The sequence below is a fragment of the Callithrix jacchus genome, chromosome 14, assembly GCF_049354715.1.
Source record: "Callithrix jacchus isolate 240 chromosome 14, calJac240_pri, whole genome shotgun sequence".
In the NCBI taxonomy this organism is placed as follows: Eukaryota; Metazoa; Chordata; class Mammalia; order Primates; family Cebidae; genus Callithrix; species Callithrix jacchus.
This window is the reverse complement of record NC_133515.1, coordinates 111,247,240-111,263,847: the sequence shown is the minus strand read 5'-3', so window position 1 is coordinate 111,263,847 and position 16,608 is coordinate 111,247,240. Positions and strand designations below refer to the sequence as shown.

Genomic DNA, 16,608 nt, shown 5'->3' with positions numbered 1-16,608 from the left:
GGCTTGAGTTGGGGGTGAGAAAGCAGACATTGGAGTGTAGGGACCACGTAGCTGTGACTGGGGAGAGTGGGGTGATGTAGGAGACGTGGGATTGCGGCTTGAGGGGTTCAGGGCAAAGACGTGGTCAGCACTGAACAGGAGGGGCCTGAGCACACCTCTCTTCTGTGAAGAGAGGTGAAGTCCCAGTGGAGGGGAAGAGGGTGAAGGTGGAGGGAGTGGGGCACAAGAGCCAGACCCTGAGCAGGTGGCAGGTGGTGTGACTTGGAGGATGGGTGGATGTGTAAGCCGTGCAAGGTGGGGAGCCACCCTTCCTGCAAGGCAGGGGTGGAGGTGAGGATGGATGCAGACACAGACAGCTTTGAGGTAGGTGGGAAGGAAGGTGGCAAATTATGCCTAATGGACTCTAAAATGGGAAAAGATTGTGTCTTGCGAATGGACAGAGGAGGATGGGGGCAGTGGGAGAGACATGGAAGGGAGGATTGCTGAGCAGGGGTGAGGGCCCTGATAGACCGCACGCTGAAGATTGGTAGTGGAACCAACCCGTAGCTGTGTGTGCTCTCGGGCACTCAGAGCCGGGGGTGAGAGAGGAGAAGGCAGACGGGCGGTTGCGTGGGGTGAAGGCAGGGAGGGACAGGCGGGGCGGGGCTCCTGGCACTGCAGTGGAGTCGTTGCTGGTGCGGATGGGTAGCCGGAGCCAGTTGGGTGGCCTCAGGCCCAGGGTCTAGCTGTTGTAGCAGATTAGAGGAAGGTGAAGTAGGAGAGCCGGAGACTGGGAGGCCAAGAGGCTACAGGGGCGAGGTTGAGACATCCACCTGGGGATGCTTCTGGGTGATAATGAGGTGTGAAGGACTGCGCTGGGGGGAGCTGAGAAGGGGGCGGGGATGAAGATCTTCCAGGCCGAGGAGTGGAAAAACGCCGCGCCGTAGGGAGGGGTAGGAGGAGCCCACCATGGGCAGCCCTGGTCCCTGTTGGTAGACGCTGTGGTGGAAGAGCAGAAACGTTTAGTCCTGCCCTATGCTTTCGTCAGCTCCCTCTCGGGGGTAGGTTAAAAACATCAAAGAGGGATTTACAGTCACCAGTTGTGAGACCAGCGATGAAGACTGATGAACACGTTTGAGTAGGGCGTAAACTGTTGGGCCGTTTAGCGCAGTGGAGCCATGAGTCATCTTGTAGCAGCGGCGAGTAGCAGGTGGAAGTTAGATACTTCTGCACAATCAGTACCAGGAATGCCCCCATCCCCCAGAATGCAGCTATAAATATTAGCGTATTATTCTCAAAGAAATAAAGCTGTGTGCATCAGGTAGACCTGTGTATATTTCTGGGAGAAGCTAGAAATGATAGTGGAAGAAATTGATTATTTTTTTTTTTAAGACTCACTCTGTTGCTGCCCAGGTTGGAATGCAGTGGCGCAATCTCAGCTCACTGCAACCTCCACCTCCCGGGCTTAAGCAATTCTCCTGCCTCAGCCTCCAGAGTAGCTGGGATTACAGGCACCCGCCACTATGCCTGGCTAATTTTTGTATTTTTAGTTGAGACAGGTTTTTGCCATGTTGGCCAGGCTGCTCTTGAACTCCTGACCTCAGGTGATCTGTCTCTCGGCGTCCCAAAGTGCTTGAATTACAGGCACGAGACACTGTGCCTGGCCTTGGAATAAATGTTAAGTGTCACATTTAGAATGACAGTAGTGAAAGTAGGAGAGAAATTCTTATATGGTGGAAGTAAGAAGGGAGTAGAATATTTAAAGGGAAAAAAGGACATTAGATCAATAAGCTAATTTATTTTTTTTTGCCTAGACCTAAATTAGTTTTATATGGTTGGGTTTAGAAAAAGCGCAGAGCTTGGAAATGAAAGAAATGCTTAGAAAGTACAAATACTAAGCTTTAAGGAGTGATACTGCAGAGATACGCACACTGCAGAATTAAAGAAATCCGTGCGTGTGCTACTGTTGAATGGGAACTGCCGCTCTGCTTCTCATACATTTGAGAAATTTGCATTTCCCTATATTTATCATTCTTTAGATAATGCTAATATGATTCAGCTGATATTTCCATCATACCTTTTCCTTGTGTGGGTTAGAAACTAAGCCAGTTCTTTTTTTTAGGAGACTCTGTCACCCAGGCTCAGTGCAGTGGCTCCATCACAGCTCACTGCAGCCTTGACCTCCTGGGCTCAGAGGTTCCTCCCACCTCAGCCTCCTGAGTAGCTGGGTTTACAGGTGTAAGTCACCGGCCCTCAGCCCCACTGAGGGGCCCTCAGCCTCACGGCGAGGGGAGTGTGTTCATGAGAGGGAGCACAGCTCCAGGGGAGCCCAGTCTAGGAGACCTCCCAGAAGAGACACGCACTCCAAGAACTGGCAGACATGCAGGAGTCGGGGCAGGAGGGCACCTTCTCACATCAGCACCTGCGGGCTCTTGTGCCTCACCCTAGGCCAGGCCCTGGCCAGGGAAAGCAGAATTGGATGGGAACCACAGGGCCCACTCTGAGAAAGGAACGATGCTTAGCGTGGAGTGGGGGACATGGAGGATGAAAGAGGGCAAGTTGCCTGAGGTCAGCAATTCTGAAAATTCCGTCCTCGTCTCCTGCTGGAAGGAAAAGGTGATGAGCTATGCTTGTGAATGTCTCTGAGACTCTAAAGTGGAATGATCCCCACTCTCCGTTTTCAGTTTCCCACTGTTGAGTATATACTCTGCACCAAACGCTAATCTGGGAGCTGGGAGGTGGTAAACAAAACATCTGGAAGAACATATTCTTCGACACTCAGGACCGCACAGCTTGCTGGGAGACAGGTCCGCTAAGGGAAACAGTTACATTGCAATAGGAGGCCGTGCTGGGGCCCGGCCAGTGAGACAGGGGAGGACCTCGAGCTCCGTGGGTGTCTCAGAGCAGAAGGCCCACATGGCTGGGAGTAGGAGGAGGCTTTAAGAAGGCGGCAGATCTATCCTGGGTTCTGGAGAGCTGGATAGGGGAAGTAAGGGAGGTGTTCTGGGTGGGGGAACTGAGTGGACCGTGGCCTGGCTGTAGGAGCGAGGAAGTGTGAGAGGGGCCTGTCTGTGGTGAAACTTGAGTTTTAGAAAATGCTGGGAGATATGTGTGGATACCCAGGGCTGCAGCAGGTGACAGATGGCCTTAGTGGCTATATGCAGAGTTTTACGATGTTTTAAGGCTAATGAATGCCAGGGCAGGACACACACACACAGCACACACATGTGCTTTCCTATGGCCCACACCTGTGAGCTGGCCCTGTCCCCTCTGAGGCAGGGGCTTCCTGCCTCGGTTTCTGTACAGGATCCAGCGTCAGTCATGTTGCTCGGCATCATGGGCACAGCTGTCCCTTATCCACCAGTGTGTTTTCAACGTCAGCATCCATGATTTAGGTGACACTCATTTTGGAGGGACTGTGGTGACCCATGAACTTGAGTTTGCTGATCTTGACTAAACTGATTAGGAAAGAGAGAGGTGCCCACCCCAAAGGCAGTGAAAGGTCTGAGGAGGCATAGTGGGGCATTGCCATGGAGCAGCCTGGCCACCACTATTCGTGGCAGCTGCTTGCCCAGTTGATGTTCTTTCTGGCTCAGCACAGTGTGTCCCGGCCCAGGGAATAGCCGAATCCCAGCTTGGGTGCCAGGTGCAGCACACACGCTGGACACGTTGAGTGTGGGCTGACCTCACCCATCTCAAAGGAGAAGTGATGTCTTTTGCTTCACAACATACCAAACCTTTATTTGTTGATTCAACACATATTTATTGAGAGCTTGAGGGGTTTCCCTCTAAGCTCTAGGGGAATGGGGTGAGCATGGTTGCCAAGTACTATCTGAGGCAGGAGACCCCCACCCAGGCGACACTGAAGGTATTTGAGAGGCAGACACCCAGACAGCACAACAGAGTGGATCCATGGGGGACCGACAGCCTGAGCGCCTCTGGGGCTAACAGCTCTCCAGGGTGAAGGCCCCGAGCAGATTCTCATCCACGTATTTATTTGCTCTTAGGCAGGTAATTCTTAATACACAGGTGCTCTACATTTACCCATAACGCAAGAATATCCCAAGTAGGCAGCTGTTACCTGCCCACCACTAATTACAAACTGAAAGGTATCCTCCACAGAGGAGCCGCGGGGACAGGGTCAACTTCATGCTTCTCAACATCTTCCCCTTCTTCATTTCAACGAAGCTAGGTAAGCAAGTACAGCTCTATCTTGGTGAACCAGTTCTTGGAGGATTCTGGATTTGCACCTGCAAACTACACAAAGAGAAAACAGATCAATAATATAATCACAACAGCAATCATAGGTCCTCCAGGTGTTTTCATCCAAATTTTCGGGCTGCCAGTCCATGGGCAGCTCCCTCAAGCCCCTCGGAGCCTGACTGCCTTCTCTTACTTTCTTCCTTAAGGAGTCGGGACCCAGAAATCTTTTGGGAAACAGGGCAGAGGTGATTCTTCTGTAACTGCTTCCTGCTGAAAAGGGGTGGAGGGTCTTCTGAGACCCTCCTCCTTGCTTACTTCCTAAAGGCCTTTCCAGGTGCTGTTTTATTCTGTTCCGATTATATCCAATCTCATGGTTTTCAGAGTCGCCAAGGCTAATCTATGACTCTCCTACCGCCGGAAGATATGAAGCGGGGTGGTGAACACAGCTCCGAATCTACAGAGCTTTTATTTCTTGTGAACTTCTGATGTGTAAGAATAAGGGCAGGCCCTTATTTTTAATTTAATTTAATAATATTCTCTATATTTTCCTTCCCAGACCTTTGCTGGTTTTAGGGTCGTAGGTATTTTTCAAAGTTCTTTTTACTCAACTTATCATCGGCCACACTATTTTTGGTGGTGGTCCTACTAGTTCCTCATCTCTCCAGACAATAGAGTTGTTGGTCTCAGTATGTATTAATTCTCAATAACTGCAGTTTATCTGCCATCTGAATTCTTATGTTCCACTATAAGAGGGCTGATGGGTGCAATCAATGCTAAGTATCCCCTTAGGGGACCAATAATCAATAATCCCGTAGGAATTGTTGCCCCACACCTCAGCCTCTAGCCCAACACAATCTCTCCAGATTAATGTTCTTAACTTAGGGGCCCGTTCTTCACTTTATTGGTATTCAGGTTTTGATGGCCAAAACATTGTTACTTTATTTCCCAAATTATTACGGAAAATACTAAGGCCAGAGATCATTAAAGGCAGAAAACAATATATGCCCAATGTGTGGAACTTTCTTTTACTTCTGTCCCAGCTCCAGAAATACTTCAATGGTGACAACCGTTAAAGGCTGTCCTGCTTGCTTCAGGTTTTCCTCCACTGTTTGTAAAAGTCTCCCAGTTTGACCCCAAGTCAGTGGGGACGTTTGGCATGTTCTCCTTGTGGGAACGGTACTCCACCTCAATGTTAGTCTCACCATCTCTGCAACTGGGGGGTCCGCTGCAAGTCTCTTTTGGTATCTGGCTCATAGTATGACTTTAAAAATTCTGGATGGTTGGCCGGGCGCGGTGGCTCATGCCTGTAATCCCAGCACTTTGGGAGGCTGAGGCAGGTGGAACATGAGGTCAGAAATTTGAGACCAGCCTGGCCATCATGGTGAAACCCTGTCTCAAAAAAAAAAAAAAAAAATCTGGATGGTACCCACACCATCTACAGGTTGATTTGGACCTGTAGAAATACAATCAAGTCCTCTCCCACTGGTTATCACCCCTTTCCCGATCCTTTGTGAGTGGATCTTGCCACCAGATGAATTAATCGCCTTCCAGTTTCTTCCTGGGATTGTTTACTCAGGTGTTGTTCAGTGACTACATTTTCTAAAGCCTCCAGTTTTTCTTTTTTGGCGGCCGTGGCTCTGTCCATATGGGTTTGTCTGTCATCTATGTCAAGGCGATAGGCTCTGGAGGCTTAACAATGGCTGCCATCAAAAAGAATACCCTAAGTCCTGGCAAGAGTTTTGTCCTTTAACTTCTAAAAATTCCTCTGGGCTCTGCAAATTTTCTTCCAATCCTGTCCCAGGCACAGAGCCCTTATCCTGCATCATCTGGTGGCCTGGGGTGCTCTATGCTTGTCCAGGTATTAACACCTGAGCTCCCCATTGCTGTAACAAATCTCTTCCCCACAAGTTAACAAGGATTTGCATCATAATAGGCTGCAGAGTTCCAAGCTGTCCCTCAGGCCCCTCTCAGGTGAAAACACGACTACTTTGGTACACTTCAGAGGCCTGTCCTACTCCAAGCACATAAAACTAAACATTTTCCATGGGCCAAGATAGTGGCCAATGTTGGAAAGAAATAGAAACACCTGCTCCAGTACCTACCGATCCTTTACATTTCTTTCCTTGTATCACAATCTCACATGGAGGACGTCAGTAATTTGATTTACCCAACATGCTGCTCCATCTTGTTTATGCCTCCGAATTCTCCTGTTCTTTTAGTGTCACTTTTTCCTATTTTTTCCATATGGTGTAACTAAAAGCTGTGCTATGACTTCCCCAGGCTCAGCACTCCAAGGAACGGAGGACACTACAATTTGAATTTCCCCTATAAAGGCAGCATCAATAACTCCTGTATGGATTCTGACTCCTTGAGCAGTAAGACTAGATCTCCCTAGAAGTGAAGGGCCGCACACTCCTGTAGATACTTATGCAGCGGCTCTCCCGGTAAAATGCTTACTCTCTGAGAACTGCACACATCTGCTGTGCTGCCAGCTGTGGCAGGGAGCAAGCGTTGTGTAGGGATAAGGGAACAGTTCCTACTGCACAGGCCCCAGTTTGAATCAGGCCCGAGGCGGCCCCCAACCCCTTTCCTGAAATCGGATTTTCTTCCTTGTCAAATCTTGAACGACACTGATTTACCCAATGCTTTCCTTTTCTACATCAGGGACACACTCCAGGCTCAGTTTCCTTTTGTTTCAAAGATGGTAAAGGCCTTGTTTTTTTTATAAACAAGTTCTGGTTAAAGTATCCCAGGCTATTGGAATCAGCTGGTAAGGAGTAGTCACATTTTCTAACAATCCCAGCACAAATGGAGACAGGCCCATACTGGCTGATGGCCTGTCCAAACTCCTTCAGCAATTTCAAGAGAAAGGGTTCAAAAGCAACCCGCACTTGCCCCTGCTGCTGTTGAGGGTGTACAACACCTGGAAACTGCCATGCCTTTAAATCTCCCTCTTTTCTCGCTTGTTGAATTCCGGCTTGGATGGAACCTGTTACCGTAATTCTAGGAGTGCAAACGCCTGACTGGTTACCGTAGCTCTAGGAATACACATGCCAGCAGAAGCAGAGGTAGAAATAACAGGAGGATCTGGCCATCTTTCTACAAGATACTGAGGGGGCGCTGCCATGCACACCTTTTCCTCATTTGACTTCTCACCCTTTTGCTCTATCATTTCTCTACATACTTCATCACACTCCTCTCCTGAACCTTTTCCTGAATCCTTTTCCTCATCGTCTGTCTGAAACAGCTCCAAGGCAGAACTCACGAAAGCCCGAATAGACCACACTAAATAAGCCCTGCGTTTGCTTGATCTTTGTCCCATGTTACCCCAGTATGGCCAAGCTCCCCCAGCTTCCACCCTGAGAGAATTTTTCAAACATTCTTGGGCTAATTCCGAGCTCCCCCAACTAACCCTGGGAGATTTTTCTCAAGTGTTCTCAGTCTACTTCCGAGTTCTCCCTAACTCACCTGGGAGTCTCCCTGGGCTCCTCCCGAGCTCCCCAACTTACCCCGGGGATTTTTTCCAATAGTACTCTGGCTACTTTTGGGTTCTCTCCATCTCACCTGGGAATCTCTCCCTGGGCGCCTTCCTGGCTTTCCCTGACTCACCTAGGAGATTGTTTTCAAACATTCCTGGGATACTTTCAGCTTCATCTCTTTCTCCATTGCTCAGGCAACCCTTCATCCTAGGTTCGAGTACCCACCCTTAGGCTCCACTTAACAAGTACCAGCTTGGTTGGGAGACCCCCACCCTGGTGGCGCTGAAGGTATTGAGAGGGAGACACCCAGATAGAACAGCAGAGTGGATCTATCCGGGGACCAACAGCCTGCCAGCTGAGAGGCTGACAGCATTTCCAGGCTGAAGGCCCCAAGCAGATTCTCATCCACGTATTTGCTCTTAAGACAGGTGATTCTTATTAATACACAGGTGCTCTACATTTACTCATAACGCAAGAATATCCCAAGTAGGCAGCTGTAACCCACCCACCACTAATTACAAACTAAAAGGTATCCTCCACAGAGGAGCCGCGGGGGCAGGGGCAACTTAATGTTTCTCAACACATGGTCCTCGAAGGGTGGGTGTTGTCTGGTGGAGAGACCACAGATGCACTCAGGAGCAGACCCCTGAGATATGCCATGCAAGGGGTGGCACAGAGAGGAATGAAGCAGGGCAGGGCCTGGGGTGAGTGACAGGGCTGGTCAGGGTGGGCTTCTCTGAGGAGGCAACATTTGAGAACACATCTCAACGGCACAAAGAAGCAAAACACATCGTGATCTGAGTGGAGATTATCTCCATTAGAGGGACCCTCAGGCACACAAGCTCATGCTGGAAGCCACCAGTGGCAGGGCAGTGCCTAGGGAGAGAGGGCGGGAGCTGCTGATCCTGGAAGTGAAGGCTGGCTTGTAGACTTCACTGAGAAGCTTGGGTTGCGAGTGTGGTGTGAATCTATTGGCAGGTTCTGAGCACAGAGTGTTATCACCTGACTATGGGGTGGGATGGGGGACTTGCTTGGAGATGCCTACAGGTGATCCAGGGGAGACCACAGTGGCTGGGGCCAAGGCAGGCAGGTTCTGGCTGTGTTTCTGTATGCTATGGGGCTTGCTGATCAACCTCCTCATGTAGGAATGAATAATTGAGAATTGGGGTGTGGGGGAGGCGGTGGGATTGGTGGGGAGGCAATGCGGGAGGGGAGAGGAGGAAGAAGGGGAGGAAGACTCCCAGCCTTCTGATCAGAGCAGCTGGGACACTGTCGGTACCATTCCTAAGAAGGGGGAGGTGGGAGGAGGAACAGGTTTTGGGGGAGTAATGAATTAAATTTTGGATGCCCCCTGTTTGCGAGGCATATTGGACATCAGAGGGGAGATGCACCAGGCTGGATATGTGAGTGTGAAGTCAGGGAAGAGGTCAGGTTGGAGAAACGGACACATGATCTGAGTGTCATGGATGGTATCAGTGGTGGTGGCACTTGTGGGATGGAGTTGGTGTTGGAGGAGAGGCCTGAAGACAGTCCTGGGCTCGGCTTTCTGATAAGTAGCCCGTCAACCTTGGACATGGTTATTTGTGGACTTGTCTCTCCTCTTCCATATTTTAAGCTCCTTAAAGTTTGGGACCCTGTCTGATACATCTCTGCTTTTTAGTCCCTTAATAGTGGGGGACTAGCTGAACTAACAGCTGGGATCCATAGACTTGGAGGCCAGGATTCAGAGCCCAATGAGACTGTGCATTCAGAGAGTCTGAGACCTTAGCCGAAAACCAGATCTGTCTTTTAATTGCTACATGGTCTTGAAAAGGAATCTCATTAAACACAAATATTTAAAAATTCCTGTAAGACAGACAGGCTGTTTTATTTTGGGAAAACAGCCAAATTGGCTGTTTATTGGTAAAGGATTTAATTTAGAGATATTTACATTTTCTACTATATCCCCAGTCTTTTAAGGTTCATTAAAAATCACTTAATAATTGACATTTTTGTAATGTTTTCCAGTTTACAAAACGACTTTGCAAATGGCTGTTTGATTTAGTCCTTACATTTTCTGATACAGGTTATAATAGAAATCCCTAGTGTTTACCATTTTATGATGCAAAACACGGTTATTTATGCGCATGATCTCAGTCGCTGTCTGTATTCTTGGTCTTCATCTGCATGAGACTCACACTTCAGTAAGGGCTGCACTTCTCTGGATGTGATGTCCCCGCCCACATTTCTATGTCTGCATAGGTGTCATCCAAACATATCATACAGGCTCACATTTGCACGTGGATGCATGTGTCATTTTTCTGTCTGTGACTTCCTTTTTGTCTTATCCCACCAAGGAATTTCTACTCACCCTTCACCCTGGGAGTAGACTTTGTACCTCTCTTAGAAGAAAATGAGGCCAAGATGAGTTTAGGGAAGAGTCCGAGGGGCACATGCCTGAGCCGTGTGTTCCTCCAGCTTGCGGGCAGCCAGGTGTCCTGTTGGCCCCGTAGGGTTTAAACCATAGTTTGGTGGCATGGCTCTGTCTCCATTTAGGGGGCACCTCCTGAATCCTGCGTGGAGCCATCCAGAGTCCTGTTCTTTCTATTTTTCCATCCCTGAATGAAAAGAACACAGCTCTCTAAAAGCAAACAAATGAACATAAAGACAGCTAGCTTCATTCCTTCAAGACTCCTGCTGCTGGAGGGAAAGCCTGACACGCTTTTGGTTTATGAGGAGACATTCAAGTGTAGCTTTTTCAGGCACATTTGTTATAGTCATTTTACTGCTGACAGCTCATTTTCCCTCCACCTCCTTCTACCCAAGCCATCAGCCCCACTCCTCACCTCTAACATGCTGCTCAGCACTCGGAATCCCTGGACCCACACTGCACACTGCACACACCTTCTCCCCTGCCAGTCGCCAAGCCTTGGTGTTTCTGGGCTGATTGATTTCTGCGTCTTCCCCCTCCCCATCCAAGAACATAAGCTCATTTTTATGTCCCTTGGTCTCCCCTCAGCAGCTCCTATCGCATGGCTATGATCGAGAATTGGAATTTTGGGCTATGATGAACATGTTTTGTTTGATCTTAGCTTTTTTAAAAAAAGACAACACAGGCTGGGTGCGGTGGCTTATGCCTGTAATCCCAGCACTTTGGGAGGCTGAGGCAGGTGGATCACAAGGTCGAGAGTTGGAGACCATCTTGGCCAGCATGGTGTAATGCCATCTCTACTAAAGATGAAAAAATTAGCTGGGAGTGGTGGTGCGGGTGTGGGGCGTGTGCCTGTAGTCCCAGCTACTTTGGAGGCCGAGGCAGCAGAATAGAACTTGGGAGGTGGAGGTTGCAGTGAGCCGAGATCACGCCACTGCACTCCAGCCTGGCGACAGAACGAGACTCCGTCTCAAAAAGAAAAAGGCTAATACAAATTGGCCTTGCGTTTGGTCACCTTTACTTCACATCATTCTCATAGTGACTCCTGGATTCGCTGTTCCTCTCATTTGACCACGTCCTCTAAAAACGCTCTTGGCGTGGGTCTCTGTGTGGCCAACCTCCCGAGTCCGTCTAAGCTTGAGGACATTTTTATCTCATCCCTTCTGTTCATGTGAGGGTCTGGCTGGCTTTAATGTTCTTTTCTTCTAGATTTTGAAGGTATCAGTGTCTTTCCCATCTGTGCTACTGCTGAAAGGCCCCAGTCGGTCCTGTCCTGAGGGCGGTGCAGCTGGGTCTTCTGCCCCAGTGCCTTTGGGATGATGTCTGTGACAGGTGTCACACCCAGGTATCTGCCGGTGAGTTTTCCTGTGGTTTCTGTTCTTTGGCATCTGTGGACTTTTTCACCTGCAGCTTATCCTCTTTCCTCAATTCCAGGAAATTAATTTTCATGATTTTTACACATATTTTCTCCTTGCACTTTTACTATAACTTCCTTTTGGGATTCTTCTCGGCGGCGTTGGCACGGCTGCTCACCCTGGTCTCTCAGCTCTTCTTCTGCAGATCCTGTTTCTTCCTCCCTGCTGTCCCCTAAGTGCGTTCCTCAGTTTCACCTCCAAACAGCAGCTAGCACTTCGGCCACGTCCATTCTCCGATCCACCCATCATGATCTCTCTTTCCAGGACTTGAGTTTCACCTCAGTATTTCTACTTGCTTCTGTTTTATGGTTTCGTATCCTTGTTCATCCTGGGAATATCTGCCACCTCTTTGCTGGCATTTTTTATATTCACGCGTGAATTCTTGGTTTGTCTGTTCCCCTTCAGAGCCTTGCTGTTTGGCCCGGAAGCAGTCACTGGGAGGACACCTTCTCCTTAGGACCACTGTCAGTTCCCTGTTCCCTGGTCAGGCTTCTGCATGTTCCTGATTTACTCCTGGGGATACTGGCACTGGCTGTCCAAGTCCACCAGAGGGGACTGACTGTCCCCGGGCCCTGGCAGAGGAAAACGGAATTCCAAGTGCTGGGTGTGCCATGGAAGCCTGTGCTCCAGCAGGCTGGCTCCGCACGTGCTGCTCCGCCACGCCTCTCCCAGTCTCCTGTCTTGATGCCTCTTGCATTTTCTCCAGGGTCAGTCTCTGCAGCAGCTCTCGGGATAGGGTCCAGGAGCAGTAGCAGCAGCAGCAGCCAAGAGCTTGTTAGAAATGCCCTGCACAGGCCTTCTCCCAGGCTTCCTGAGCCGGGAGCCGTGCAGTGGGTGGGGCCCAGCACTCTGAAGCTGGGCTTCAGGGCAGCTCTGATGCCCGGCTCTGCAAGGGATAGGTTCCGTAGATGCTTCCTTTCCATGCCCCCTGCGTTTCTTCTCTTCTGCTCCTACTCTTCCTGCCCTAATTTGTTCCTTCCGCTCAGGCTCTTGTGGCAGCTCTGAGTCTCCTCCCACAGGGGCAATTCTTCCTCAGTCACGTCCTGGCCACAGCTGCCCGCTCATTAGCTCTAAAACAGTCTTTATCCAGTGTTCCTTGGAAATCTTCACTCTGACGAAGTTAATGATGAATGCTCCTCCCCAGAATTCAAGGCTCTTTGGAAACTGCCCCTGTCCTGCTCATTCACAGCTGGGTCTGGCCTCACCCTCAGTGGCTGTCAGCTCCCCTCCCCACCCTGGGTTCCAGCTTTTTGCGCAGAATCCTCCTGCCCAGATGGCTTCATCCCATCGGTACATGATGACATCCCACCCACCCTCCCAACCCTGTTTCAAGTTCATCCACCTTTGTGAAGCCTGCACTGGGTTCAGCCTTTCTTCTCTTGGGACCCCAGCCATTTGCACTTCGCCTGTCCTGTCAGCTTTGCAGGCTTTTGGGTGCTTCCTGACTCTGGAGAGGCAGAGACTTTCTCATGCATATTTCTATCCAATGCATTGCCTTCCTCATCGTCTTACGCAGATGGAGGCTCAGCATTGAATTAATTGCATCATTTCTTAAATCATTCTTAAATAAACTAGTGGAGTACCTGCCAAAAAGGAGTACTGAGTAAAAAGTAGACTAACATTAGTCTTTTGGTACTTATAAATATGCATATTATTTGCTAATAAATCCTGGTTTGTTTTCAAAGTAGTTATAACAATATGAGCCAATTTGTGGTAATTTTAGCTGTTATTAATTAAAATTAATTGAATGCTAACCAAGAGTATAACATGTTCTTGAGAGCATCTGAGCACTTTTATAATTAAAAATATGCTTTAATTTAAAAAATCTAAAAATGGAAAGGAGGTCTCATCCTGGAAGAGCAGCTCCCATCGGGATTCACTGGCCCATTCGGGTAACCCTTGCTTATGATGAGTGCTGTTTCTCCAGTGGTCCGTGCACTAGTCATAGCGTCTGCATACATACCCCGTAGTCTCCATAGCGTCTGCGCACGTACCCCGTAGTCTCCATAGCGTCTGCGCACGTACCCCGTAGTCTCCATAGCGTCTGCATACATACCCCGTAGTCTCCATAGCGTCTGCGCACGTACCCCGTAGTCTCCATAGCGTCTGCATACATACCCCGTAGTCTCCATAGCGTCTGCGCACGTACCCCGTAGTCTCCATAGCGTCTGCGCACGTACCCCGTAGTCTCCATAGCGTCTGCATACATACCCCGTAGTCTCCATAGCGTCTGCGCACGTACCCCGTAGTCTCCATAGCGTCTGCGCACGTACCCCGTAGTCTCCATAGCGTCTGCGCACGTACCCCGTAGTCTCCATAGCGTCTGCGCACGTACCCCGTAGTCTCCATAGCGTCTGCGCACGTACCCCGTAGTCTCCATAGCGTCTGCGCACGTACCCCGTAGTCTCCATAGCGTCTGCATACATACCCCGTAGTCTCCATAGCGTCTGCGCACGTACCCCGTAGTCTCCATAGCGTCTGCATACATACCCCGTAGTCTCCATAGCGTCTGCGCACGTACCCCGTAGTCTCCATAGCGTCTGCGCACGTACCCCGTAGTCTCCATAGCGTCTGCATACGTACCCCGTAGTCTCCATAGCGTCTGCGCACGTACCCCGTAGTCTCCATAGCGTCTGCGCACGTACCCCGTAGTCTCCATAGCGTCTGCGCACGTACCCCGTAGTCTCCATAGCGTCTGCGCACGTACCCCGTAGTCTCCATAGCGTCTGCGCACGTACCCCCGTAGTCTCCATAGCGTCTGCGCACGTACCCCGTAGTCTCCATAGCGTCTGCGCACGTACCCCGTAGTCTCCATAGCGTCTGCGCACGTACCCCCGTAGTCTCCATAGCGTCTGCGCACGTACCCCGTAGTCTCCATAGCGTCTGCGCACGTACCCCGTAGTCTCCATAGCGTCTGCGCACGTACCCCCGTAGTCTCCATAGCGTCTGCGCACGTACCCCCGTAGTCTCCATAGCGTCTGCGCACGTACCCCGTAGTCTCCATAGCGTCTGCGCACGTACCCCGTAGTCTCCATAGCGTCTGCGCACGTACCCCGTAGTCTCCATAGCGTCTGCGCACGTACCCCGTAGGCTCCATAGCGTCTGCGCACGTAGCCCGTAGTCTCCATAGCGTCTGCGCACGTACCCCGTAGTCTCCATAGCGTCTGCGCACATACCCCAAGCCCTGTGTCACTGATCCTCAAATCTCTATCCCATTTCTTCTTTCTGTTTTTGCAGATTATTTACAATGGATGGGCATGTTTTGGATAACTCAAAGGATTTGCAAGACCATCACTTTTACGTTGCTGTGGGACTGGAGAGCTTCAAGCATTTTCCTTACTGGAAGTCTCCGAGGGTGCCCAGTGAGGTCCAACAGTGAGCATGCTTCATACCTTCCCTCCTGAGTGCTGGAAACAGATTGCCTTTCCCCTAGTATCTCTCCCAAATAGGTCCAGTTCAGTTGTTGGTTATTTTTCAGTAGTGAAACGTAATATTCTTAAAGATGATACAATTTTAGGTTTTAAAAATGAGGTGTGGGGGAACTGCTCTTGTATGACGTATTCACAAGGACAGCAAGATCTACGCTGGGTCTGTTGCTTTTCTCTGGGAAACCAGGAGTCTTAAGAGATCGAGACTTGAGATGTGCGATACAGTTTCAGAGCCGATTCAGGCACAGTGTGCCTGCCCATGGCGCAGCAGCGTGCTGCTTTTTTTTTTTTTTGTTTTGGCTTGCTTTTCCATATCTTAAATACAGTCTGTGCCGAGTGTCGCTCCCTCCTGGTGAAAAAAGCCATGATTTTTATAGTCATTCTGGGCGTGGCTAAGCGGGTGCCCCACTGCATGTGTGTTTATGGCCATGAAGCAGTGACCGGAAGGGAGATGAAATGTTCTGAGTGGTCCCGGAGCCCATCTGTGGGATTCTTTATTCTCAGCTGTTCAGCCCTGACTGATGTGTTTGAAATGCATTTCGAGTAGGACACGATTTGAGGGCTTACTAGGAACCTTCCTGGAATTAGTTCATCATCAAGTTTTTAATGGTTATTATTATCTCAAGCAAAGAAAAAGAGCTGTCATTTTTCCTCTCATTGTGGAGCAGGACAGATGGTTTGCACGCCATGCAGGTGGCCAGCCTTCCTCTACACCTGAGGTTTTGTGGCACGAGTGCCTTCTGCATTTGGAGAGCTTGAACCTCCGTTGAGGGTGCAGCGTCCGGGATGGCCTCCTCCCATGCTGCTTCACGTGCTGCTAGGATTTGTACTTCAAGGCAGGAAAGGTTCCCTTTGTCCTGTCTACTGAGGACAACCCCACAGAGTTTGGTATCCAGGCAGATGGCTGGGTTGGAGTCCCACCTGTGTGCCTGGCACACGTGGCTGTTTCTTGACTTTATTGACTTAATTCGTGCTAATAATCCTGATAGCACAGTGAGGAGGAGCACCTCGGGGCTGTGGAGTTGAGTCGTTCTTTCTACCTGCCCCCCACGTGTTTCCCACCTTGCAATGTGTTTTGCTTTTTGCCATCATCTGTTCATTGGGGAGCCCTGACCGGGTCTCAGTGGCTTAAATCTTTTTCCTTTGCTGAAGTTGTTGAGCTTAGGGTCAACAGGAGGCTGCGTGCAATCGTTCAGAGACTGAAGCTCATGTGGCTTACACAGAATAGACCAAGGAGGTGCTCTTTTGCAGAGAATCCTGGGGTAGAAGCATTTCCACATCTGAATAGCAGCTATTGGAGAAATCCTCACTAAAGAGGAACTAGAAATGGGATGCCTGCACTTGTGAAGGCGGCGGGTGGGCAGGGGATCTGTGCTGTGGTAGGAGGAGGATGGGCCATCTGACCTCCAGGAAGGAAATCGAGCAGATTCCTGGGCCGCTTTCTGTTCCTGGGGCTGGGAAATCATTGTTGCCATGAGCCATGTCCTCTGTGGACAGCTTGCTCCTCCTCATGGTCACTCCCCTCCTGAAGACCAGGCAGCCTACATTTTATAGCGATAACTCCGCAGGGAGTTACATTTCAAGTTGAATATCTTTTGTCTTGCAGAATATATGCGAATGTTGAAAAACACCTACAGAGAAAGAAGAAAGTAAATAACGTTTTAAAACAAGTAAGTAACTTGTTCCTGATTCTG

The 16,608-nt window shown here is 49.8% G+C and overlaps 1 protein-coding gene across 8 annotated transcripts in view; it reads left to right on the top strand.

Moving 5' to 3' along the window:
• DCDC2C (doublecortin domain containing 2C) overlaps positions 1-16,608 on the top strand; it is a 147,974-nt gene that overhangs the window by 43,701 nt on the left and 87,665 nt on the right. For all 8 annotated transcript variants that reach the window (XR_013526221.1, XR_004733850.3, XR_008476500.2 and 5 more), the window contains 2 exons: positions 14,724-14,861; positions 16,521-16,584. Coding sequence is in view for 4 of the 8 variants with exons in the window: in XM_035273313.3 (XP_035129204.2) it covers positions 14,724-14,861; positions 16,521-16,584 (202 nt within the window). In the remaining 4 variants the exon portion in view is untranslated. The remainder of the gene's footprint in view (positions 1-14,723; positions 14,862-16,520; positions 16,585-16,608) is intronic.